The sequence below is a fragment of the Cajanus cajan genome, chromosome 7, assembly GCF_000230855.2.
Source record: "Cajanus cajan strain Asha chromosome 7, NIPB_CcT2T_4, whole genome shotgun sequence".
Classification (NCBI taxonomy): domain Eukaryota; kingdom Viridiplantae; phylum Streptophyta; class Magnoliopsida; order Fabales; family Fabaceae; genus Cajanus; species Cajanus cajan.
In genome coordinates, this window is record NC_138523.1 from 40,066,159 (window position 1) to 40,093,065 (window position 26,907).

Sequence of the window (26,907 nt, forward strand, 5' to 3'; positions counted from 1 at the left end):
GGAAAAAATGATTAAAAATCAATGGCAATAATCACTCACGAATATTGCAGTGTTAAAACAAATAATGGGATTCCAAAAATGATGTTGAGTTGGTGCGGGGCAAGGAAACGTACATATTTTAAGGTGGTGGTAGGACAAAAACATCTTAGAATAAAACTCTGTTGAGTGAAATCACGAACATGCTTGACTTATCCCATTTGAACCAGGATCAAATTGAAGTTGCCCGGTTAAACCGGTGCATGACATGATCACAAGGCATGGCTGCTACCTTCCAATGGAATGTGGGTAGGCCCAAAGATAACCAACCCTTAAGGAAAAAAAAAATTGAATTATTAAGACCCAGAATCCTTAAGGAATATTAATTATAATGAGGTATAAAGTAGGAAAAGGTTACAACAAGTGATGAAAAATGTGTCACAACTTTAGGACAATAAGATCATTGCTGAAAAGGACGTTATGGCTTAGTAACTTCACTAGGCCAGGGTTTCAAAACAATGGATTGGAAAATTTGAGGGGCAAAAAAAAAGGATAAGGATGAATTTCCTCAATTTGATATGATGTTGCTGGCCACATCAATTGACACCATAAACCGTACTCATAACCCAATTGGATAGTTCCTCCCTTACCCTTCGGCTTTTGTCCTCATTGTTACTCCTCAAATTAGCCTCTAATATAAACCTTCATGAGTAGCGTTCCTTGTTAAGCATGTGTTGCGCATTAAGCCTTTGCCCTTTGCTAAAATGCGTTGCGTGCTCATGTTCCCTCCAATGAAAAGCTAAAAAGAGAGAAAGTGCGCATGTTAACTCCAATATAAAAACACTCTATGCGACCACTTCCACTTCTGCATTTCTGATACTGAGGGAAACTGTTTCTCACTGTGAAGAAAACGAAAGTAAAACAGTTGGAATTTTCTTTTCTCCAACGAATGAAGCTCAAAGACTAGAAATTTATGGTTTGAGTTTCCGTAAAGCCTTGAACTTTGTGGTTTGTTTGTTATTTTCACCATACCCCTTTATTTTCTGAGTTGTCATATCGTTCTGGCTTCAGTTCACACTCTTTTGGATTCATCCATGTCTTCAGATATAAGCTAAATTGTGTCTTATCTTGGTCGCTCACTTCTTTGGAATCTGTCTTCAGCCATGGGAGCTTGCAATGCTGGTGTGTGCGTGGAAGGTTTGGTTGAATCTCTTGTGGTGGCAAATGTGAGTGTGAATTCTTCTAGAAGCTTGTGAAGCCGTAAAGTTGGAAGCTTGGTGGTGTGAGTAGTGATGGGTAGGGATCGGTTGCTATTGGCAACGGTTGGACCGCCATTAAAACGGCGAGCAGGGTTGCGGAGGAAACAGGCTGGAAGAGGGTCTTATAGGGGAAGCTAAGGCAAAGGTGGTGTTGTGGGAATTGGAGGGTTTAGATTGTTATTGTTGTTGTTGTTGTGGTTGTTTTTGTTTTTGGAGGTGTGATTAAAAAGGGTGTGAAAAAAGTTTTGATTTTGTGAAGAAGAAGAAAATGGGTAGCAACTTGCACCGATTGCTCAGGAGCTTCTGTTTGGGTACTGATTGGAAGTATGCTATCTTTTGGAAGCTCAAACATCGGGCTCGGATGTATGGTTTATATTCTCAATTTTACTTGTCCTTCTTTTTGAGGTTTATATATGTAGTATGTATGGCATCTTTTTACTAGTTTGGTGATTTAAGTTTAGTTTCTTCGATGTAGTGCTTTCTTGGTGATTACATTTGAGCATATATATGATACTTGTTAGAATTATGGATTTTAAACTAAAGGGCATGGCTTGAGATATCTAGGTGTGATGTTTGCTTGCAGAATCTTGACATGGGAGGATGCTTACTATGACAATCCAAATAGTTGCGACTCTTCCGAAAATAAGAGCTGCCAGAATACATTGGAGCAGATTGGCAGTGCAGATTTTTCACATGATCCTCTAGGGTTAGCTGTGGCAAAGATGTCATATCATGTATATTCATTAGGGGAAGGGTATGGCTTTACTAATGAATGCATATGCTACTTAAGATTATTTTAATCTTCATATATATGTAGCTCCTAGACTAATAATGCTTTTTTTTTTACAGAATTGTTGGACAGGTAGCTGTTACTGGAAAGCATCGGTGGATCTGTGTAGATAATCAAGTTTCAAGCTCCGGCCCATCTTTTGAGGTGGGTATTCTTATTCTTTAATGTTATCGCTAGCCACTAATGTTCTCTCTTCCTTGTAAGATTTGAAGTTCTATAACTGAAACTGGACACGTATGATTCTTATTGTACATATTACATAACTAATCGTCCAATTCATATGATTCCATTCCTTCTCTTTGGTTTGTTTTCAGTTTGTTGATGGGTGGCAATCTCAGTTTTCTGCTGGAATTAGGGTAAGATAATGCTAACAATACAAAATTCAATCTCAATGAAAATAGCTAGAGAGAAATTTCTATATTTTACCTAGAAATTGGAATTCCCTCTCATTTCTAAGGATGATAATGGCTAACGTATGATTTAATTCGAACAATATATTTGGAAATTGTGGTTAGTGTAATAGACTTAATATACAAATTATCTAGCCATTGAAGGACCCTGGCTTACTATTCATATTTCACTTGTTCTAATGCAACCAGAATCTTCTGTACATTTTTATTTAGAGTACTACATCTGCCAAAATTAGTAGATTCAGATAAAAATGCTATCTGCATGTTATCATATTACCTTGTTGAGCATTGAAGCCTAGTTTGGTGATTCAGATTCCAGAGTTAAATCTACTAGTGTGGATCAATCACGTGTGCATCATTGTCTTAATGAATTTGTGGCAATCTTTTTTTACCTAAAAGTACTCCAATTGATCCTAAATGGGATTCTTTGTTATAATTATATTTTTTAAAATAAGGAGATGGAGCTAGATATTTGTGTTATGATAGATGGATTGTTTCAGTTGCATAGTAATGAAGCTAGAAAAATTAAAAAACTAAGGTTCTGGAATCTGGACTTCTGCTGTACTCTGTTAGAAAACCGGTGGTTCTCTTTTGGAAGATGACTTTTCTACCATAAGGTTTTTCATTAACAGGCCTTTTACTTTGTGTTGTAGACCATTGTTGTTGTAGCGGTAGTACCCCTTGGAGTTGTTCAACTTGGCTCTTTAAATAAAGTAAGATGTCTATAGTCTTTTTTTTTTTTTTTAATTTATTTTTTTGCTTAGATTCCACGTTGCTGGTGAATGTGATTACTGCTGTGGTTCTGTAATGCATCTGTTATCCCATACTATTTTTTCATGCGTTGATTTCACTTTTCGGTATTTTAAGGTTTGTTTGTATTTTTCTTTTAATTTTTCCATCACAGTATAACTATTCAAATAATATGATTTGCCTTGTTTTTCGTCTCATCTAGTCTAATTTTGGAAACTGCTTGGGTGTGATTCAGATATTGTTTGAATACATGTCAATTCAAATTCCTAATTATACAAAATATATAAATAAATGTATATTTTTATCTTATGAAATAAGAAACATCTATGGAAACTTTGTAGCCTTTGTCGAGCATAAAATACTAAGGGATTTTTTTAGTGTTGATTTTGTGAATATAATTCTACATATGATAACACTAATGTTACTATTATGAAACATTATATGCTTGCATGTTGTTCACTAACAACTTTCAAGCATGTCGCCTGTTGGAATGGGTGGAAGTCTTTGGTAAATGCTGACCTAAATGGTAGAGCTTAGATAACAGTGAAAACACTTGCATTTTGCATCTCTTTGTTTTCTGTTATATAAATTGGTATCTAAATTGGCTGACAAGTTGAGTGCTTAGGGTCTAAATTTCCCCATAAGCACTTATAGGAGAAGAAAAAAAAAAAAAAAGGAATTAGCTTCTCCAAAAGCTAAAATTAGCCTATGCATAAGATAATTTATAGAAGTTCTCTCATATTAGCTTCTACAAAATATGTTTTTAGCATAAGATAATTTTGTCTTATGGAGAAAAACTTATTTCATTTTCTTTTTTGTATTTTCATTTCCTAAAAGTACCTATGGATAAGTTTATCTAAACAGCCTTTTGATCTTGAGAAAGATTTGTACCATTTATTACAGACTTGTGCAGTTGTGATTACTTGCTTCTATGATCTCTTCTAATATTTTAACATGCGAGTGTTTATAAATTGGTAGGTCTCGTGCTTAATTTTCTGCTTTAGTTTTATGTGGATATGGTTGATAGTTTTAGAATATATTCTGATATATGTTGAATATTTATGTGGAAGTCCATTTGTTTTGTTATTGAAATATTTATAATTAGCTCATTTTCTGTTATCCCTGATAGCAGGTTATTGAAGATGTGGGGGTCGTAACCTGTATCCGAAGTCTCCTTTTGTCTACTCAAGATTACATAATAGGCCATGTTCCTAATCAAGTACAAAATAGTGAGAAGCATTCATCTTTGGTAACCTCCTGTCTCCATTTCTTTCAATGTATATGTCTTCACCCTTCATGAATGTGCTTGTGTTAGTAGGGTACAGTTTGTGTGACCATTGTCATGTTCATCTTTTCACACACTAACAGAAAATGGTGTGTGCATAATTATTTTTTATCCCATATGCATCGAGTATTATCATAAAATTTACATTTCATTTTTTTCTTTTCAGCTGGACACAAAAACTTCAGAAAGTATGCCTGCTTACTTCTACAATACAACAAAAACCATGAAGTGTGAAGCACCGGATATTTTAATGCCCTCTCAATTTCCTGGGAAGAATTATTCACCTCATGCTGTTTATCAGAAAATGGTTGTTGATGTGGCCAAGCATGAGGGGCCTGAATTAAACAGTGAGGGAAATTCCTTTTTGCTTCAGTCAATGTCAAATATGACGAATGTGGAGAACCAAAAATTTGTAGGGATGAGACCTGTAAATGAGAGGAAGTTTGAAGGGAAGAATAGTGGCTGTGAAGATACAAGTTTGGAATCAGGAAAAAATGTTTCGTCATTTTCACACAATTTGATCATGGATAATAATGGTGTGAGTGATTTAGTATGTCCATCAGAAAATGTCAGAGTTGATTGTGTATCCTTCCCTTCAGACTTTCTTGATGCAGCTGTTTGTGAGAGTGACATGTCTCATTATGTAGATATCAACCAAAAAGAAGTGTTGAATGTGCCCGGACCTTCAGATGCAAACTCCCAAAAAAATATTGATAAGTCAAAGTTTCAGACTGAACCTTGTTACAAGGATACCTCATATACATTGAAGTTCCCTGCTGGTTATGAGCTACATGAAGCACTTGGACCAAGTTTTCTGAAAGGGAGTAAATATTTTGATTGGGAAACAGAGACAAATCAGGATAAAACTGCTGAGATCTCAGACGATATTAGCTGTAGCCAATCGACTTCTGAATCTCGCCCAGAGCATCTCTTGGAAGCAATGGTGGCTAACATATGCCATAGTAATAATAATGTTAATAGCGAATTATCATTTTCAACATCAATGCAGGCTGCAATGGCCTCAGGAAGAAATCCTGAAGGTTCTATCCACACTGTGCACACTATTAATTCAGATGGTTGTTCAATGGATGAGTCTCATCTTGTTAGAGAGGACAAACATCATAGTTTGAGTTCATCTGGGATATGTGGTGTAATATCACCAAAGGGTTTTTCTTCAACATGTCCTAGTTCATGTAGTGAACAGTTTGAGAGGTCTTCAGAACCCACTAAGAACAGTAAGAAGAGGGCTAGGCCTGGGGAAAGTTGTAGGCCTAGGCCAAGGGACAGACAACTCATCCAGGATCGTATCAAGGAGTTGAGGGAACTGGTTCCAAATGGTGCAAAGGTATCTTGCTATCACATATTTGCTAATACTGTCTTGGTATGTTTTTATTTTTTGATGGTTGTTGTTCCTATTCCAATGGCTAATTTTTTATTTTTTTTTATCATGTCAACAGTGCAGTATTGATTCACTACTGGAGTGCACAATAAAACACATGCTCTTTCTTCAGAATATAACTAAGCATGCTGACAAGCTAAATAAATTTGCAGATACAAAGACAAAGGTATGGTTTAATGGGATTTTAGAATTCTACCTCTGGTTCATAGGCTATCATTATCAAGAAGTTGATTATACTCCTGATCATTTAGGTAATGGGCATTGATATTTGGTTACTATAAATACACTGGTTCCTTACTCAGATTATATAATATAATTTTTATTATATTATATAATTATATATGTTATATTATCTCCATTGATTAATGCTATTGCAATTGTGCAGTTGCATCACATGGAGAAAGACAATCTTGGATCATCTAGTTATCAACAGGGTTCAAGTTGGGCAATGGAAGTAGGAGGCCATCTGAAAGTTCGTTCAATATTAGTGGAGAATCTTAATAAGAATGGTCAGATGCTTGTTGAGGTGTGTAGGAGTTGAGAATTACAACTTTGATTTTGGGTCAATTTGGATAAATTTCTCCAATAAATAGTTAAATACTTATAAGAGAAGAAAATTGGAAGAAAAATAAAATAAGATTCTCCATAAATTAAAATTAACTTATGCTTGGGTTAAAAATAAGTTTAGAGAAGTTAATATGAGAGAATTTCTACAAATTAGTTTATGGAGAAATTTATTTCATTTTTCCTATAAGTGCTTAGAGAAGTTTATCCAAATAGACTTATATTCTTCTAGAATAAACAAGAGAAAAACTTATGACTTACGAGAAATGGGAGCTAGGAGCCCTTCTAAGTTAGTACTTCGTACTCAACATCAGCAACAAAGTATGTCCCTTGTATGTAAATTATGACTTATACTGCAGATGCTGTGTGAGGAGTGCAGCCATTTTCTTGAGATAGCAGAAGCCATCAGAAGCTTGGGCCTGACAATTTTGAATGGTGCGACAGAAGCTCATGGTGAGAAGACATGTATATGTTTTGTGGTTGAGGCAGGATCAGAAGTAAGATTTATTTCTCATTCAATTAAACAAACTCAGTACATTTTTATACTCTAGGACCCAAAAAACAACATACATGTTCTAAAATTAATTAAAATATGTTGTAAAAACTATTGTGTATCATGATGATTCATGGATGAAAACATCAAGTGATTGATTGCTGCTTAGATACCAAGACATGGTCTATGGACTATAATCATGAAAATTATAGTTGCATTTTTCCATTTTATACACTGCTCAATTTCGTGGAACTGCCTTTACATATCAAGCCACCTAATTCATAATATTTATGTAAGAATTATGGTAATTAAAGTTGCTGTAAGTTGTAACTTGGAAGTTTTTATATCTTCATTAATATCTTTGGACTTCAGTTGAACTATCTTTTTAATAAACAATCTGAATTTGACAGAAACTTTATATAAGCCATGTATGATGTATGTTCCTCAAGTAAATGAGTAATTTACAGATATTCTATAAGTTGGCGCATTATATCTGAACATTGATGGAATACAAGAGTGCAAGTGCAAGAATTCTTAACTGCAAACTTTTATCTTTTATATTCAACTACCATGCGATTGATACTGATCAGTAAATTATCTATCACAGGTTCAAAACAACAGAAACTTACACAGATTGGATATCTTGTGGCCGCTTGTTCAATTACTGCAATCCAAGAGCACAATGTATTCATAAAAACTATTTGATTTTTGGAAACATCTAAAGTTGCTTCATTGACTGTTGTAACTTGATCTTTGAAATGATGCTCAAATGTTAGGGGCCTATTCACTTTATCAATTTTCTACTTTTATTTTCAATAACAAAATAGAAAATAAGGTTAGAGACATGTTTGGTTGTATTTTAGAAAATGTTTTTCAAGAAAATATTTTATAAATTAAGTTCAAATCAGAAAACATGTAAAAGGTTCTTTTCTCTGTTTTCTTTGGAAGTTTTTAAATATAAAACAGGTGAAAACATGGTGATGTGCCGCAAGAGTGAAATTAACTCAACATTATGAGTCCCCCTCTTTTTATTCTTCCTATGTTGCTCCAACATGGCATCATCTCAGCAACCATTCTTCATGCTATCATTTCTCAAGACACTGCAACCAAGATCTTCTTGCTTCTCCACAACTGCCTTACTGCATGCAAGATCAATGTCCAGGTTTTCATTTTATTCTTCTTGGTTTCTCATTTTTTTTCTCACTGCAAGGCCTTTTGTCTTTATTTATTTTTTTTCTCAAGGTAGTCAAAAATTAAAATTTGTTGGAATCTGTTAATAACTGTCCCAACAGGTAATAATTATAAGTAAATGCCTACTGACACCTTCCATTCATCTGTAAAATGGGACTTCCATGCAGTCATGGACTGGTTGCTGAGTTATTTATACTCAAAATTAATTATTTATTTGTAGTAGCTAAGCTTCAGTCAATTGTAGTTATTAATGAATGTGACAAGTTAAACATGCTAAAAATTGGAACTAGGATACTAGTTTGTTTTGTTTTTCTTTCCTATGTCTTAGAATTTGGACTTAAGGCCCATCTCAACTTTACAAAACTAACTTTGTAAGATCAGGATTGTCTAAACATTATAAGAACTACAATAGTTGTATTTTTTTTGTCAATATGAGATCTCAATAGTTGACGTTTTGGTGGTTTCAAATTATGACACTTTACTCAACCTTTTTGTTCAACTCGGTAAGTAGTTTATTTATTTATTTATTTTTATTTTTTATAATGATAGGCCTCAATTAAGTCAAGTTAAGGGTGACCACAATTAATGTGACTTTCCAACATGCAAATGGCTCAACAATGGATATAAGATAGACTCATTCCATTTTAGAATTTAGGTTAGGGCCTGACTCATTGGCAACTAACTTTGATAGGCCACAATTAAGGCGATCCACAGGTGATTACATTTAAGGCAATTTTCAAATGCATTCCTTCACGTCCAGGGCTGTAGGCCTGGAGTGTGGCAATACAAGTGGCTCAACAATGACTGTAGACTTCGATACCATAGAATTTGGGATCATCGAAGAGAGTTGGATACCAACCTGGTTGGTTTTCTCTAAAAATGGTTGCAATTAAGGCAGTTTTCCAACACTATGTTTCGTCCCTTGGTTCAATTCTTAAGCAGAAGGGAGTAATCTTCTGCTGTCATTACTGTGGCATCACATTCTTTAGGGACCTTATGGTACTTTAAGTTGATTGTGTTTAGCAGAGTTTTTATTTTATTTTTAATACAATTACTAGTAAACATTGTTGTTTGTATTCCCAAGACATAGAATAAGCATGATTAAGAAGCATCTTGTTTCTCGATATGCTTGGCAGATCACAAGGACAAAGACTGGTTGAAGCTTTTACCTGATTATGGTTAGTTTGTTTCATGGAGAATGCTTTGACAAGTGGTTGCATGTAAGCCTCTCATGTCCCATGTGTTGAACCTTACCATCGACAACTTCTCTTTCAACTCCTCTTGCCCCTTGGCAACAAGAGGTTATTAAAAAATAGCAGGGTATTGTATTTTAGTCATCTACCTAATGTATCCAATGATTCAACGAAAGTGGTTGTTGTTGGATGGAGGCACAAACCTATTGAAGGAGGCTACAACTTTGTTGAATTTGATTTCGTTGTTTGTTTTCTATAGAAAGATAGTAAAGAAGCATTTTAATGTTTAGTCAAATGTGTAATGGATAAAATGTCCCTTCTAAGAATTGAGCTTGACCTATTATATGTCTTAAATCCTTGTATTTAATACAAGTTTATTTATCAAGTATTTAAGGAAATGGTACTTGGTAAGGAAATTTAAGAAATTATTTATTTTAAATCCTTATATTTAATGTAAATTTGTTTATTAAGTATTTTAGGAAATAATACTTGGTAAGGAAGTTTAGATTCTCACTTTTAAGGAATTAGAGTTTAAGTAAATTAATGGATCTCACAAGTCGAAATGAGATTTTTATATTTAAACACGAGTGAGGTTTGGTTTATTTTATGATTTATAAATAGACTAATAAACATGTAAGTCTAAGTAGGTTAATAATTATAATTTATTTAATTAGAACATATAATTAATGATAATTAATAGTTACTTACGAGATTTTTCTTATCTATCATAAAATAAGAATTTCTTAAAAGTTCTTAATTTTCAAGTATTTGTAGCAAACACTCTTAATTGGTTAACCTAAACTACATACAAAATTCTTCTAAAAGAAGTATCGTGATTAATTTTTTAATATGATATCTGACTTCGTCTTTTGTTAATATCGTGATAGGGTAAATTTGTCACCCCTAAGCTAATTGCTAAATTTACACGCATTATTTCCTTAAAAATATGAAATGTGTTGTTGCTTGTCTAGTTACAAACATGTTAATGCACAAATCTTTAACAAGTTTTTTTATTTTATAATTGCAATCAGATGATAAAGTTACCATGTGTATTGGTCATTACAATATAATAAGCATGATTAAGGCTTAATAGGAAAAGCATGAAGGATCAATTTTATTTCAACGTAGTTACATAGGCAATTAGGCATGAACTAGTAATTATAACGTAAAATATAAGAGGGCCTTGGAGCCATCAAGCCCTTTAAGCCTATAATGAGCAAGATATTCCCCAATATGGGTCTCCCTATATTTGGGTGGGTTTTCGTTGGATATGAACTCCTCTATTGGCCCATATTTATGGGTTTTGTTGGGATATATATGGCATGCAGCTGATACCCTAGGCCCAACTCGTCCAACTAGTACTCGATGCTCAACACTCTTGAACTTGTCATTGCTGATAAGCTACACAAAAAATGGCAAAAATAAATGAGATACTTTACTTTACACTAGCCTTCCCTCCACAAAGGACTTTTATGCTGGATTCTTGTTTGTATAATTATAAGTCATTCATTATTTCTATTTGCTTATAGGCCTTTTAACCTAATAACTTTTTCAAAAAGAGAAACCTCTAACCATATTTTTTTTTTAAGTAATCAACGAGATATTTTATTAGCATATAATAAAGTTCCTGACAATACATACAATAAGTCTGTTTGAATCAATATTTTTAAAATCGGATCAGTCATTAAATTGATTTAAGGTTTAATTGATATTAATAAAATAATAATAATTATTATTATCAATATAAAAATAATATCACATAAATATAGAATTATATATAACTATTAATTAAAATAAAATATTATTTATAAATTCTTAATATTTAATATAATATAATATTTAAGTTTATATTTTAATAAAATATAACAATATATATTAATAATAACAGATTTACATTTAGAATAAAGGGTATCAAATTAAAATAATATAAATTAAATTATAAAAAATAAAGATTAAAAAACTAAAAATTAACATAAATGATCAAATTATAATTTTTAAGAGAAGTATTAAAAATAAGTTATTTTACTTTATAATTTTTAAAATATGTATTTTTATTTAAAATATTTTAAATTAAATTTTAAAATTTTAAAAATATTTTTTTAATTAAACTGGTTGAAACTAATTTGACCAATTTTATCAATTTTTTATTGGTTCATAACAAAATGATTTTTGAAATCAATCAGATTAATTAAGTATCAATTCTCGATCGAACTGGTATGACCATCCAGTTCATTTCAATTTTTAAAATCATGATTTAAATACAAGTTTATAAGAGTTTTTCTACTTAAAATAAAAAAGTTTTTTTTTCTCACTAAAATAAAACTCTGAAAAACATGCACTTGTAGATAGTCAATGTGAATATAGTTTTCAACTTTGGACTAGGAGATACTTGAGTAGAGGAATCCATGTTATACTACCTGCATGAAGTCACCAATGTTGGCCACTAATGCTCCAGGAATGGGGTTTATGTCAACCCATTGATTTTGATGCAAAACCTGGAGACCACCTATGTTATCTTGGAGGAGAATTGTTAGGCATGATGGGTCTGAATGCTTAGTGGTGCCAAGTGTCAACTCTGGCTCTGGACAAGGTGGATAATAGTGGCACACCACCGTTTCACCTTTCATGCATTCTATCTTAGTAAGATAGTCCCTATTGAGCCCTAATGCCTCTGAAAGTAGTTGTGACAATGTCTCCTTCAGCTTGAAAATGTGCTCCATGTATCCAATCACTGCTTCCCTACAAGGAAAACAACTTTCACAACAACAACCTAGCTAAACCCTAAAGCTACTCAAATATTCAAAAGTTAACTAAAACAACTCTCACAAGCACCACAGTTACCTGCATAGTGGTGGATAATCCTGAGGAGAAAGAGAACCATGTTGGTAATCAAACATTAAGGTGTCTCTCCAGCAGTTTGCAACTTTTCCAACGAGAAGATCTCCATTGCAGAAAAACCTCACTCTCATCTTCTCATCACGCGAATACCACTCTCTCTTCACCTCCCTCTCTTGCTCGTGAAACTCTCTTATCACTCTCACCATCTCCTCCATAACGCTAACTGGCACTCCGTGATTCACCATTTGGAAGAAACCCCACTTTTCCGATGCTTCCCGAATCTCCCCCACTATCTCTGACCTTCTGCGATCATCAACATCGTGTCCCGTGAAATCTATCACAGGAACATGCAAATGCAAGCGTGTGGAAGATGATGATGATGATGGAAGAGTCTCTGGTGGGTGGATGAGGAATCTTGGAAGCTTGAGAATGCCAGAATCCACGAGTCCTTTCACTCCTCCTTTGCTCTCTTCGAATTCCTTCACTTCCTTCGCTCTGTCGTAGCCTGAGTCAAAACCCATAGTGCTATTAATTGCTATGCTCTTCACTCTTCGTAGTTGTTTTGCTTCACATTTCAGACTTGCTGTTGCTGCTCTTAATTATACAATCAAATGCTACAACATGCCAAACATTGTACGTAGAAAGCAATAACAGTGATAGTATAATAATAATAATAAAAAGAAGACAATGGCAAGTTGGATACCTGTATCTTTTTTTATTTCATGTAACATGATAGACGTACAAACTTGTTCCACTCTTCTTATTCAGAAAATTATGAACATATTCAGAATTTTTTTGTTTGTTTGTGGTCACTCAAAATTCATAACCAAGAACTAATATGAGTTTGTGGAGTATGATTTCGACAATTATGTTTAGATAAATTTCTCTCAAAGTAATTTTTAAAAAATACAAAGAAAAAATAAAATAAACTTTTTTATAAACTAAAAGTAATTTATGTATAAGTTAAAAATAAATTAACTTACTTGTAAATTTGTTTTAGCTTCTGAGAGAAACATATTATTTTTTTTCTCCTACAAAAACTTATAGAGAAGGTTACTCGATCAGATATGTATTAAGACTTTAACTTATTAAACTAAAATAACTAGATAATTATTTCACAAATTTTAAAAAGGAGAAATGTTTCTTAGACATTGATCATGTCAATACAAACAGGCATGTCTCTCTAGTTTGTCTATAAACTATATTGGAGGAATTATTTTAATTCTACTACAAAGTTTTATAATAATTTCTACATAATGTTAAAAAAAATATAAAATAAAAATTAGTTCTATAATAAAAACATATAAATTTAATTTGTATATATTGTTGGTATAAAAAATTTATATCACTAAATAATTATAAATTATATAAATATATAAATATATAAATATATAAATATATAAATAATTATTACGGGAATATATAAATTTTTATACATGATCATTTATAATTAAATAATAATTATACTTTAATTAAATCAAAAAATTAAAGATGAAAAAATTGTTACAGAAAAGAAAAACGCGTGCATTAATTTTTATTGTTATGTTTTTTCTACGAGATTGTATGAAGATGCTTTCAAAAGATTTTTCCAGTTCACACACTTTTGAGTCTGCAAAACAGTTCAACATTTCACTTCAACCAGCTGGAATCTTTTTACACGTCTTTCGCGTTTAAAACAACAACAAATCTTACCAACTCAACTGATTTAATTTCGATCGAATTGTCATGTCATGCATTAATTTTATTTTGGAATAATTCAACTCTTTGATTAGATACCACGTGAATGATCGTAAATTGTTCGCAGACAAGTTGAGTACTACTCGATATTATTTAATTTGTGGAAATTATTATATATTTTGATATCTAAGCTACAAAAACAATGTATCTATCATCAGTGCTATTCTTCTACAGGTGTTATACAGTAAAGTTATTTGTCGATATACTCACTTTTAATAATGAATACTTGGTATCATTAATTACTTTTTATGGTGATAAGAGAAGAAGAAAAATACGAATGAAAAGAAAAAGAAAAGAATGGCATGAAGAATAGATTTTTCTATTTAAAAATAAGATTAAGTTTTTACAATAAATAAATTCTTCCTCTTCTCTTATCTCTTTTATTAGTACTGCATTCTCCTTTATGTATTTTTTTATTTATTTAAGGGAGGACAAAAGTCCAAAGAAACTAAAGAGGAGCCTTGCAAAAGAAGGAGGCTCCTATTACATCATCACATAAAAGTTAAAAAACCCCAAAAGGGGAGTTATTAAGTAAGAAAAGACTCACAGGTTGCTGAAGAGCTAACTTGGCCAAGGCATCGACACTGCACTTAGCTTCTCTAAAAACATGTTTAATGATAATATCATTCCCAACAATAAGAGATCTAATAAGATGAACAATTCGCCTGCAAAGATGATGATCACTAGTTCCTATTTATCCTTTTCGTAGCTCTTCGTGTTCATACTTAGCAATTTTCTTTCACGATTTCTTTCTCTATGTCACCTATAGAAATGATCCCCAACACACACACACACACACACATATATATATAGGACACTAAACTAAGTCTTATAAAACGATAGAATGAATCCACTAAACTAATGAAGATAGATTGGATCCATCAAACTAATGAAGACGAACTCATCAAATGAATAAAGACAAACTAAACTTATAAGATTGTATAGTTGAAAAACTATAGAGCATATGATATAGATGATATATTAAATTTTGAGTCATAATCAACAATTCTTCAGCTTGACTTTAAATCTACAGAAAATAATCCTTTCACAATAGTAATGCTCTCTCACTTCAAAATGAACATCAGACAAAGTTGATCAAGTCCAAGCAATGCTTGAACTTGGATGTCGAAAAAGATTTCGTAAACACATCGATCAATAAGATTATCTTCGAACACAATATTCTCAATCTAAATTTCTCCATATTCAATCACATTTCTGATAAAGCGAAGCCTTATATCAATGTGCTTTCTCCTCTCATGATAAACTTGATAATTTGCAAGGTATATAACACTTTGGTTATCATAGTGAACTATCACACAATTTTGTGATATACCTAATTCATCAATCATCCATTTTAACCATAAAAGTTCTTTCACTTCTTTGATAAAAGCAATGTATTCTACTTGTGTTGTAGAGTTACCACGAGTTATAAATTTTTTTTTCCAACTAACAATAGTTCCAAATAAAGTGAACACGTACACAAATAAAGATTTTCTGATATCCACATTTCTTGCATAGTCTGTATCAACATACCCCATAATAGCTTCTCCATCTTGAATTGTCTTCTTATACCTCAAACTAGTCTTTTTAGAACCATTCAAATACCTTAGTATCCACTTCAAAGCCTCTTAGTGAGCTTGACTCAGATTTGCCATAAATTGACTCATACTGATAATAGCATAAGCCACATCATGTTTGCTACAAATCATGCCATACATGATACTCCCTACTCCAGTTGCATATCGAATAGAACACATTTCTTTCCTTTCCTATTCAATGTTAGGAGCTTATGTGATGACCCAAAGGAGTGCCAACAAGTTTAGATTGATGCATCCCAAACCTCTCCACTACCTTTTGTATGTACCTATGTTAAGATAAAAATAATTCTCCCTTTAACTTATTTCTCACGATATCCATCCAAAGTATCCTCTTTGCAACACCAAGATCTTTCATCTCAAACTCATAATTTAATTTCCTTTTAAGCATACAATCTCATACTTGTTTGAGCTTGTTACTAGAATGTCATCTACATATAACAAGTAGAGAACACTTTTTTCTCCTATTTTTGATATGTAAACGTAGTTGTCATAGCTGCACCTCAAAAAACTCAAGCTTAATAGAAAGTTATCAAACTTCTTATACCATAGATGCAGACTTTGTATCAAGCTATAAAGTGATTTTCTCAAGAGACAAACGTTAGACTTATCATCTACAAACCCTTTGGTTGTTGCATATAGATAGTCTTTTCAAGGTCCTCATGAAGAAAAGCTGTTTTGACATCCAATTGTTCCAACTCTAGATCATGTTGATTCATAGTTGCCATCAAAATCCTTATATAATAGTATTTTATCATAGATGAAAATATTTCATTGTAGTCAATTCCTTCCACATGGGTAAACCATTTTTCCTCAAGCCTTGCCTTGTGCCTTGCCTTCTCCACACGTGGAATAACTTCGTTTTTCTTGAAGATCCACTTGCATCCAACTACCCTTTGATTCTTGGGCAGATCCACAAGCTTCCAAGTTTGATTTTTATCCAAGGACTCGATTTCTTCATTTACAATTTGCAACAAATATTGTTTTTCCTTACTCTCTATGGCCTCTTTAAAAATTACTTAGTTATGAGTCTTGTATCTCTTCAGCCACAATAAGACCATAACAGATAAGGTCGGTATATATACCCAAATCTCTTAGAAGGTACAATGTTCCTCCTAGTCTTATCTCTAATCAGTTGATAATTTGAACCAACAGATGATACATTGTTTACTGGTACATCATCTGTTAATGTAATACTATTTCCAAAATCACCAGTAAGAGACTCCACCTCAAACTAAGTTTTCTCTTTAATTGTTTATGAGTTGCTTTCTTCCAGGCTTTTGCACATCATTTTCATTATTATTTCATCAAATGTGATATCCCTACTTATAAATCATCTTGACTAACCAAAATCCACCTTCCACAACTTGTAAGCCTTCACACCCTTAGATACACTTCATAGCTCAAGCCTCAAGTTTGTCTTTCTTGATATGAACAAAAACTAGAGCACCAAAAATCTTCAAATTTGAATAGTGTGTTGGTTTACCACTCCATTTTTCCATAGGTGTCTTGAATTTTAAAGCTAAAGATGAACATCTATTTATTAAATACACTACAATTTTTGTAGCTTCACCCTAGATACTCTTAGGCAAACCTGCACCCAACAACATACATCTCATGTGTTCCAAAATGGTCATGTTCATCCTTTCAACTAGGTCATTTTGTTGAGGATTATGAGTTACAATTTTATGCCTTTTAATTCTTTGTTTCCTGCAAAAACTCATTAAACTAGTTTGAAATAAACTCCAACCATTGTCAATCTTTAAAACCTTTAGTTTGATTCCTATTTGATTTTCTATAAGAGTATTTCATTCTTTAAATTTTTTGAAAAATTTTATATTTATTTTTCAAAATATAAATCTAGACTCTACTTGAAAAATCATCTATCATGGTGAAAAATAGGAACCTTCTCCATGAGTTTTCACCCTTCAAAGACCCCACAGATCTGAGTGAACATACTCAAAGGGTCTACTAGAAACATGCATAATAGTCTCAAACTTAACCTTATGAGATTTTCCTAATATGTAATGATAAAAAAAATCTAGTTTATCCAATTTATCACCATTCAACAAATTTTGTTTTCCAAGTTCCACTAAACCTTTTTCATTGACATATCCAAGCCTTGAATGTCATAATTTTATTTTATCATGTAGAGTTTGACTTGCTATAGATGCATGAGCAATAATAGTATAACCATCCAGAATGTATAGATCATTCCTTTTAGTTCCCTCAACAACTATTAAGACACCATTAAAGGTCTTCATCATACCATGTTCAATTTTAGTAGAAAACCCAAACAATTAAACATGATTGTTGACAGAAGATTCCTCTTAAGTTCAGGGACATTCCTCACATCTTACAATAGAATATCATAGTTATCAAACATTCTCAAATAGACAATACCCATACCTTACACCTTGCAAGCTTTGTTGTTCCCAAGAAGCACCACTCCATTTTTTTAGTTCTAAAGTCTCAAAGAAATCCTTCATAGGACATATGTGGTAGGTACATTTGTAATCCATAACCCAATTCCTTTGAGTTTCTGATGTTGATGCCTCTAGCACCCTTACACTTTCATAACCATCTGAAGCAATAACAACATCCAAAGAATCCATAGAACTTTTTAATTTCTTGCCTATCTCAACACATTCTCTCTTATAATGACCAGTCCTATGACAGATATAACATATAGGCTTAAACTTTGTGTTGCTCTTCCATTTTGATGTATACTTTTTTCTCTTTGGTCCTTTTTTTTCAATCTTCCCCTTTGAGATGTTCAAGCTTTAACCACTATCCTTTCTCTTCAATTCTTGCTTATTTTGAAATTCCTTATATTGGATTGAGGTCTGAACCTTATCCAAAGTAATGGATTGATTTTTGCCATACATAATAGCATCTTTGAAACGCTTAAAGGATTTTGGTAAAAAGTTGACTAAAAGCATAAATTTATCCTCATCTTTAAGCTTCACCTCAATGTTTTCCAAATCATAAAGAATCTTGTTACTTCAAACATAATCGATTTTCTAAAGACTTTGTCATGTATAAAGATTCCAGTTTGACCAATATGGCAACAACTGTCTTTTCTCTTGCAACCTATCTTAGGGCTTTATTATGAAGACACAAGATGATAGCACTTATTGTCTTATCAATCATCTCGTTCTTTTTGTTATGTGATAATGATCTAGAAACTTTCTCCTCACCCTTTAAAGTTTCTACAACTCCCTATTGCACCAAGATGGCTTCCATCTTTATCTTCCATAACCCAAAGTCATTGTTTCCCAAAAACTTCTCGATATCGTACTTGGTTGGTTCCCATGATTTAGTCTTTCTTTTTCTTTCTTCCTCCCCATAGACAGTGCCACTTGTTGGTTCTAAAACAAGAAATAAAATAAACAAAATAAACCATCCAAAAACAAGCCAAAAATATAGAAAAGAGAACACCCAACAAGAACGTAAAAAGCGTAGAATCAAAAAAATGCAATAGCAAAACAAAAAAGATTGAGAGAAGATAACACAACAAATTTACGTGGTTCAACAAATTTGGCCTACATCCACAAGAGATAGTAGATTCCACTATCTGAAAACAAGATCAAGTCTTTACAATAGAGCAACTCTTACTCTTCTCAAAAACCTCTTGATCTCTCTAACTAGTTCTTTGTTCCTTTCTACGTATCTTCTTCCTAACTCTTTGTGTTCATATTTAACATTTTGCTTTCACACTTTCTTTCCCTATGTCACCCATAAAAATGATTCTCAAACAGATATATATAAGGATCCAAGACACTAAGACTAAATCTTATAAAAAAAACACATTGAACCCACTAGACTAATAAAGATAGACCGAACCCATCAAACTAATGTAGACAAACTGAGTGTATAGTTTGAATGCATCAAACGAATGGAAACAAACTAAACCTATAAGACTATAGAAATGAAAGACTACAAAAGCATATATATGATACATTAGATTTTGATCCATAATCAATACTAACAATTAACTCATATCCAACAAGAACTTCCACGTGCAACAAACAAGTGACTCTAATTCATCAATTTCTTTTCACATGGCAAGAAAACACTAACAACCCATAATGCATACATTCCATCTTACAATTAATCAATTTAGCCACAATTTGAGTGAAGTTAAACTAGACATAATTTCACAAATTCACGCCAAGAATCAAAATTCTAGCTTCCCTTACCTCTACTCCAAGAGAAAAAAGATGAAGGGAGAAGAAAACGAGCTCCTTTGAGAAAACTCTGCACGATAATACTACCATTGATTGATTCTCAACCTTCTGAGCTTTGAATCTCAACATCAATCTGACAATTGAGATCTAAGGAAGGTAAGGTCACAATACTCTAACTTCTCTTCAACTTTCTTAAGAAATTGAATATATGAAATCCATTTCTTAAGAAAGGCCTTATACACCTTCCCTTACAGGTCAAACTCGACATCTACTTAGAGAAACTTCTAAATGACTAAAACTCAAGAATTTCTAAATTCTCAAAGTTTCTCATTAATTAAGCAACAAATCACCACAAAATATAATTAGCAATTTAATAAAATCGAAAATTGTTAAGAAAATGCACAATGTTCCATTGACTATTTTTTAATGCAGTACCATTTAAATAATAACTTGTTGATCCTTCCTCAAATAATGTGTATGAATATTTATCAAGCCTTGAATATTTTGTAATTTTGAACCTAATGCATTTCCATTTGTATGGGACACATGAATTTATCTAGAATCAGCCCAAACTCAACCCTTGTTATGGGCCCTTTAAAAAAATTATTTTTCATTAATATTTATATAAAAGTTTTAGGGTTTATAACTCAAAAGTTACTTTTTATATTTTAAAAAAATCACTAAAAGATATACAAATATAATTATTTTTTGAAGTTTATATATAAAATATTTTCTTTTTTATTAAAAATATTATTATTAATTTTAAAATATCTATTTTAAAGTTCACTTCAAATCTAATAATGTGTTGATCGATTATAGATTTATGCATGGATAATCATGCAAAATAAAGAAGTGTTAAATTGATTAAAAAACACAAATATAAAAATAAAATTGGTGATGATTAATTTATTTTTTCACATCTTATTTGAGTGTGGAAGAAATGAAAAATAGGAATTGTTCGATTGAATGATGAAAAGATAAATAATTAATGAATAAAAAAATAATTAATTTATATACTTACAACTAATATATGTGAAAATTTTACTAAAAATAATTATTAAAATGTGATAAACTAATTTGTTTCTATTTAGTTCTCATTTTACATGTTTGAAAAAACATTAATTTTTTTTAATTATACTCTTACAATACACTTATTTTAATTAGTTTACATATTGGCATTTAATACACATTTATTGAAAAATAAAAATAAAAGAATATAATAAAATATCTCAAAATCATTTTATAAAAATAAAAAAATATTATATTTCTTAATTTGTAAACAATTATTATAAAAGAATGAACGTGGTTTCTAATTTGGATCTCTAGTCTGTTTAATTAAAAAAAATGAACGTAGGAAAAAGAAGAAAAAAAACTAGTTTATGGGAAAAGAAAAAGACAACATCAAAAGTGCATGGAAATCCGCCAAAAGAGTCAAATCTTGTCTCCGAAGAACCACGATGATTGGTCTTTTCTTTTTCAGACAGTTTAGGAATTATGTTTTTTAATAATAGTTTAAGAATTATTGTTGGACAAAATAATGCCCAATATTATAGCATGCATGGTAATTAATATAAATAAATAAATTGGACCTAATATTAACCCGGTTGCCTATCCATATTAATCAGAAACACATCAAAATAAATCAAATTTATGGTTGATTCACTACTAGAATTTCTCTTATTATATATAATTTTTTCTGTAAATTTTTATGAAAAATTTGTAAGAAACGTTTCTACAAATGCGAAATTTTATCTACAGGTAATACCTTCGGGGATAATATATTTTTGCGAATTTTAAAATTTGCAAGAAATTTTCCTGCAAAATTTCTTACGAAAAAAATTCGCAGAAAAGTTTCCTGCAAAAAAAATTTGCAAGAAAGTTTTCTGCAAAAAAAAATTCGCAAAAAAGTTTCCTGCGAATTTTTTCACAAGAAATTCTGCAGAATATTTTTTAAGAAAAAAATTAAAGAAATTATTATAAATTGTATCAATAATTCTTCAACTTTCAAATGCTCACAATGAATTCATCCGAAACATTTATTTCCCTGCCTCCAACATATGATACATAATCTTTTCAATTCTAAGATTGTAGATTATAAGCCTAACACTCAACCATACAAATCAACTTGTAAGGTAAGTGTTGCTCAAACTTATATACTCTTTAATTGTTTTATTTTGAATCGATATGAGACTTGAAGTTTTTTTAAAATATTAAACTTATAAATTTAAATTTTTTTTATTTTTCCTGTAGATAATTTGTAGGAAAATCCGCAGGAAAAGTTACTTGCAAAATTTTTCTACCATTTAATAAACATTACTTGTGAATTTATTTTTGCAAGAAAATATGCAAGAAATAAAATAATATTTTTTGCAAATTTTTACCATGGAAAAAAATTTCTATGATCATTAAAATTGTAGCAAAATTTGTAAGAAATATTTGTAAATTATTTTTTGTAAATAAATTCACAAAAAATTTCTGCGAATATTATTTTGCAGGAAAATTTGCAAAAATTTCTGTGAATATTTTTTTATAGGAAAATTCGAAAAAAAAATTTTACGAATTTTTTTTATAGGAAAATTCGCAAAAAAATGACACTTTTCTAGTAGTGATTGTTGGTGTACATTATTTTCCTTTTTATTTGATTTAGTTATATAACAGTAACGAAGAAACAAAGTAGAAATGGAGTTTTGTATTGTCGTAAAAAACACACAAAAAGACAACACGAAAAATCAAGGGCACATACAATTGAGGGAATAATAACATCCCACAAAAAGATCCAAGCAATTAAAAACAAAGACCAAACACCAACAACCATTAATTTCATTCTATAAATATATGAATGCCACTTTCTTCTTTTATGCAACAATGTCACTTTCTTATCCTTTACACCTGCAGTTCTGAGTTGTCCAGAAAAAAAAAATTACATTTACTCGGCAAAGCTTAACAACCACACAATAAAATTGAAGAAAGGACGACGAGGAATACCCGACAAGCACAATTTTCATCCTAATGTCACCTTCCAATCATTTGATGAGAATCAGCATTAACACGAAATATAGTAGAATAATACCCAACGTATACCTTTGCTGTATGAGTGGAAACAAGAGAGGGGAAGAGAGAAAAATAAATAAAGATAAATGATAGTTTTTTGATTACCACTAAAGGTACCATTTGGTACCCTTGGCAACCGAACGGCACAAGGTACCACTCGGCTCCTTTGGCAGTCGAGTGGCCCTAGCTGTCCCTCAGCACTTTCGGTAGCCGAACGGTTCACGTGACACTTATCGACAACTTCAAGGGTATAATAGACCAAGATTAAGAGACTAATTATGATTAACCCTAATTTGTGATTTATTAGGATAAGGTCCATCAACATTAGTATAAATAAATCTTATGTCTAGATAAATTTACATTGAGATTATTGCTAATTATGCAAAGTAGCTTACATAAGCGTTAAAGTGTCTTTTGCAGGTATACCCTCCTCAATGCAAATTAGAAATCAATTAGAAGAGAAAATAGGAAGGAAGGCATCAACGGATAATAAAGGTATCTACACACGTACAATATAATAGGAAGAAAAAAAGTATGATTATTTTGCTCGACTTATAATATTAACAAACTTTCCTTAAGCTCTTATCTATACTTTTCCTATGATTTGCTAGGATGAAATTAATGATGCCCTAATTAAGAATTTTGAATAAATATAAGAATTCATTTGCAAACTCAATCAGTTCAATTACATTTCATTGGAATGAATTGAGTTGGATTTTTTTATATATAATTTTAATCGGGTTAAGTGATGAATTATTCAATTTAATCATAATCAGATAAATTAATGATTAATTTGATTTAATAATAAATCTATCAAAATATATGAGATACATTAGTATTTTCATTCACTTATTTTATGTGCGCGATATCCACAACATAATCTCTTAAATTTTAGTTTGTTCATTTTTATTATGTAAATTGGATAATTATTAGTGTTGTTTGAGATATTATTGTATTTTTTTGTTATTGTTTGGATCTTTTAGGAGATATATTATTTCATTTGTAAATTTTGGTGTTGTGTTGGACATGTATTATAATTTGAAAAACTATGTCGTTCATCTTTTGATTTTTTTTTTCTTTCAAGATTTTAAAATATATAATTAATATTTTAATCAATCGACTTGTTACCCAATTCGATTAACGTCAACACTCAGTCAAAATCATTCAAGCCCATTTACATCTAATTTTTGCATTAGCCCCCGCATTCCTTTTTAAGTTTTAAGATATATTTAGATAAACGTTTTCATAAATAAGAGATAAAAAAAATATGAAATAATTTTTTTCCTTCAGAAGTTAAATTAGTTTATACGTAATATCATTTTTAAAAGTTCTCTCATATTAGTTTTTCTAAAATATATTTATAACTTGTGTATAAACTAATTTTAATTTGTAAAAAAAATATTTTATTTTATTTTCATACTTTTCTATAAGTGTCTATAGATTTTTTGTTATCCAAACTGACCCACCAATTATAGTCATTATAAAAAATGATTTATCTAACTTTTATTTTTAGTAGAGAATTAATTTATATATATATATATATATATATATATATATATATATATATATATATATATATATATATTGTTGAGACATACCTTGTAAAAGAAAATAACTTCTTCTTTTTTGTACAGTAAATAACTTATATCATTTTATTTAAAATCAAAGTTTCAATACAAGTAGGAATTGGATAAAAAAAAACAGTGAGTAGTAAATAACCTTGAAGCCCTTGCTTTTTTAATGTATGTTATCTCTTACATGTTTACAATCAAGTTCCAAAATGTCTTATTAATAATTTTGCTCCCTAAGCCATTGATTATTGAATGTCATTCCTTAATGTTATTGCTTCCACTACATGAACAAAAAATAACTTAAGACTACATTAATTTACATTAAAAAAAACACTTGGGATTAGACCAAGAAAAAAAAAATCCAATTGTTGTACTGTTATTATAGTAAATTTTTTAAATAATTAACTAATAGTAATATATGTTTGTTTTCGAGTTTGTAAAATTGATTTTAAATAAAATTGACTCTACAAAATTGATTTTAATGAAATGTCAGTTTCAAAAAATTAGTTTATGTTTGAAAATACAAAGAACACTTAAAAAGATAAATGGATATTGAGCTTTAAAGGAATTAACTATGTTTAGAGTTTTACGTTGGATAAAAAAAAAACAAAATTAATGTAGTACTTAGATCACGAGAGTCTTGATCGTCTAAATTCCGACCTTAAAGTGCTCTTCGCACCAAGGTTTGGATCATCAAAATGCCGACCTTAAAGTGCTCTTTGCACCAAGGTCTTGATCGTCTGAATTCCGACCTTAAAGTTCTCTTCGCACTAAGGTTTGGATCATCAAAATGCCGACCTTAAAGTGTTCTTTGCACCAAGGTCTTGATCGTCTGAATTCCGACCTTAAAGTGCTCTTCACACCAAGGTTCGGATCGTCAAAATGTCGACCTTAAAGTGCTCTTCACACCAAGGTTCAGAGTATAATTTTAATTTACTCTTTAAATTTGGCAATCTCAACCAGTCAAAGTCATCTCTGAGATGATTGAACTTGTGTATAAAAAACACGAAAATCAAAGCTAGAAGACGAGCCTACAATCGAAATTTAATCGAATTGACATAACGAAGTAGTTGACGAAACAATTCATCACAGCTAAAAATTCATCGAAAACAAACGGCGAATCGGAGATTTGGGACATGAACATGAAATAGAAGCAGATATAGATATATGAATAGTAGCAGGAAGTATGTTAGGGTTGAAGAGAACAAACACAGTGGCTAGGGAGCGGGAGTTGGAGGCGGAGGAGCAGCGGAAGCAGCGGAAGCATCGGCGGGAATAACGAGCGTCCAATCGGGAGGAAGAGGAGGCAGAGGATCGTACACCGTAGGTTTCTGATTTATATCCCACGGCTGCGTCTTCCATGGCCGCGTCTTCCTGTGATGCGCCGTCGCTTTCTTTTGAGGCCGAGACGAACACACTATCGTCAATCCTCCACCGCTTCTCTTCCCAATCCCCAATGCTTGCGGCGGAGCCCTCACCACCCCACACCCGAACATGTTCATCACCGACGACATTTTCCTTCTCTGCTTCGTGCTTCTTCGTTCTCTCGTTGCAAGGTTTCTATTGCGGCCAAGATTTCTTCTAGAGTGTGGCCGCCGGCGGCGGGAATGGGATTTTCAATTCTGCCGGCGCCCCCAGTTATGGCACCATTGACGTCGTCGTTACTAGCTCCTGTCGCATTGCTTCTCAGAATCCTCGTCATTGCGACCTTCTGCTCACGTCAAACAACAAAGGTGTGGGATGCAATTTTACCTGCCCCACGGTGGGTGCCAAAATGTTCCGGTATTGGAGACCGCCGCCGAAGAACCCTTAGCGATACCGAGCTAAAAGAACTTGACAACAGTCTTGACCTAGAACATTCAATGAGAGTAACCTACTTTCTTAGACCTAATCATTGCTATATATAATGGTGTAGCGTTACAGACATGAATCGCACACTCCTCTTTATGATCTCATAAATCACGTCCCATTGCGGACTCGTAACTCCCGGTATTTATTACCGTTCCCACGGATTGTGGGATCTTATTGATTGTCTGAGTGAGCCAGTGAATCTTCCCATATTTGGGTCCCTATTATGGGCTCGACATTTTGTCGATGTGCCTCGGGTCGGCCAATGGGAGACCACCACGGTACATAGCCCTCCATGCTCAAGCACTAAAGTGCGAAGAGCGTGTTGGGTCGGTATTGCGTAGGTTCGGTTTGATCGGTTTTTGGGGGACCTCCATGGTGCATTTTGTCGATGTGCCTCAGGTCGGCCAATGGGAGACCACCACGGTACATAGCCCTCCATGCTCAAGCACTAAAGTGCGAAGAGCATGTTGGGTCGGTATTGCGCAGGTTTGGTTTGATCGGTTTTTGGGGGACCTCCATGGTGCATTTTGTCGATGTGCCTCGGGTCGGCCAATGGGAGACCACCACGGTACATAGCCCTCCATGCTCAAGCACTAAAGTGCGAAGAGCATGTTGGGTCGGTATTGCATAGGTTCAGTTTGATCGGTTTTTGGGGGACCTCCATGGTGCATTTTGTCGATATGCCTCGGGTCGGTCAATGGGAGACCACCACGGTACATAGCCCTCCATGCTCAAGCACTAAAGTGCGAAGAACATGTTGGGTC

General features: G+C 32.2%; 2 protein-coding genes across 11 annotated transcripts; one reads left to right on the forward strand and one right to left on the reverse strand.

Moving 5' to 3' along the window:
• Positions 1 to 559: 559 nt before the first annotated feature.
• CPUorf7 (transcription factor bHLH155-like protein) lies at positions 560 to 9,650 on the forward strand. 10 transcript variants are annotated; one of them, XM_083059625.1, is made up of 13 exons: positions 575 to 1,598; positions 1,819 to 1,989; positions 2,085 to 2,169; positions 2,340 to 2,381; positions 3,089 to 3,148; positions 4,315 to 4,434; positions 4,637 to 5,815; positions 5,928 to 6,035; positions 6,255 to 6,395; positions 6,793 to 6,930; positions 7,534 to 8,088; positions 8,667 to 9,116; positions 9,254 to 9,650. In XM_083059625.1, the coding sequence occupies exons 1-11, from the start codon at positions 1,504 to 1,506 to the stop codon at positions 7,618 to 7,620; spliced, it is 2,226 nt and encodes a 741-aa protein (XP_082915751.1). In that variant the 5' UTR covers positions 575 to 1,503; the 3' UTR covers positions 7,621 to 8,088; positions 8,667 to 9,116; positions 9,254 to 9,650. The 10 variants fall into 10 exon arrangements, with proteins under 10 accessions (XP_029129959.1, XP_082915752.1, XP_082915751.1 ...); XM_020375926.3 differs by lacking the exon at positions 8,667 to 9,116 and having other exon boundaries at positions 575 to 984; positions 1,138 to 1,598; XM_020375927.3 differs by lacking the exon at positions 8,667 to 9,116 and having other exon boundaries at positions 575 to 964; positions 1,138 to 1,598.
• Positions 9,651 to 10,402: 752 nt separating this feature from the next.
• Positions 10,403 to 12,790, reverse strand: LOC109812091 (1-aminocyclopropane-1-carboxylate oxidase homolog 1). Its single transcript, XM_020375962.3, has 3 exons — positions 12,152 to 12,790; positions 11,728 to 12,049; positions 10,403 to 10,711 (listed from the first exon to the last, which is right to left on the reverse strand). The coding sequence occupies exons 1-3, from the start codon at positions 12,667 to 12,669 to the stop codon at positions 10,469 to 10,471; spliced, it is 1,083 nt and encodes a 360-aa protein (XP_020231551.1). The 5' UTR covers positions 12,670 to 12,790; the 3' UTR covers positions 10,403 to 10,468.
• Positions 12,791 to 26,907: the final 14,117 nt, after the last annotated feature.

Excerpts from the sequence above, each read along its gene's own strand:
- LOC109812091 (XM_020375962.3), bottom strand. The coding sequence starts at position 12,669 with ATGGGTTTTGACTCAGGCTACGACAGAGCGAAGGAAGTGAAGGAATTC. Across the intron at positions 12,050-12,151 it reads GATTATCCACCACTATGCAG|GGAAGCAGTGATTGGATACA; the intron begins GTAACTGTGGTG and ends TTTTCCTTGTAG. Across the intron at positions 10,712-11,727 it reads ACATTGGTGACTTCATGCAG|CTTATCAGCAATGACAAGTT; the intron begins GTAGTATAACAT and ends TTTTTTGTGTAG.
- CPUorf7 (XM_083059622.1), top strand. The coding sequence starts at position 1,504 with ATGGGTAGCAACTTGCACCGATTGCTCAGGAGCTTCTGTTTGGGTACT. Across the intron at positions 1,990-2,084 it reads GTATATTCATTAGGGGAAGG|AATTGTTGGACAGGTAGCTG; the intron begins GTATGGCTTTAC and ends TTTTTTTTACAG. Across the intron at positions 5,816-5,927 it reads TGGTTCCAAATGGTGCAAAG|TGCAGTATTGATTCACTACT; the intron begins GTATCTTGCTAT and ends TCATGTCAACAG.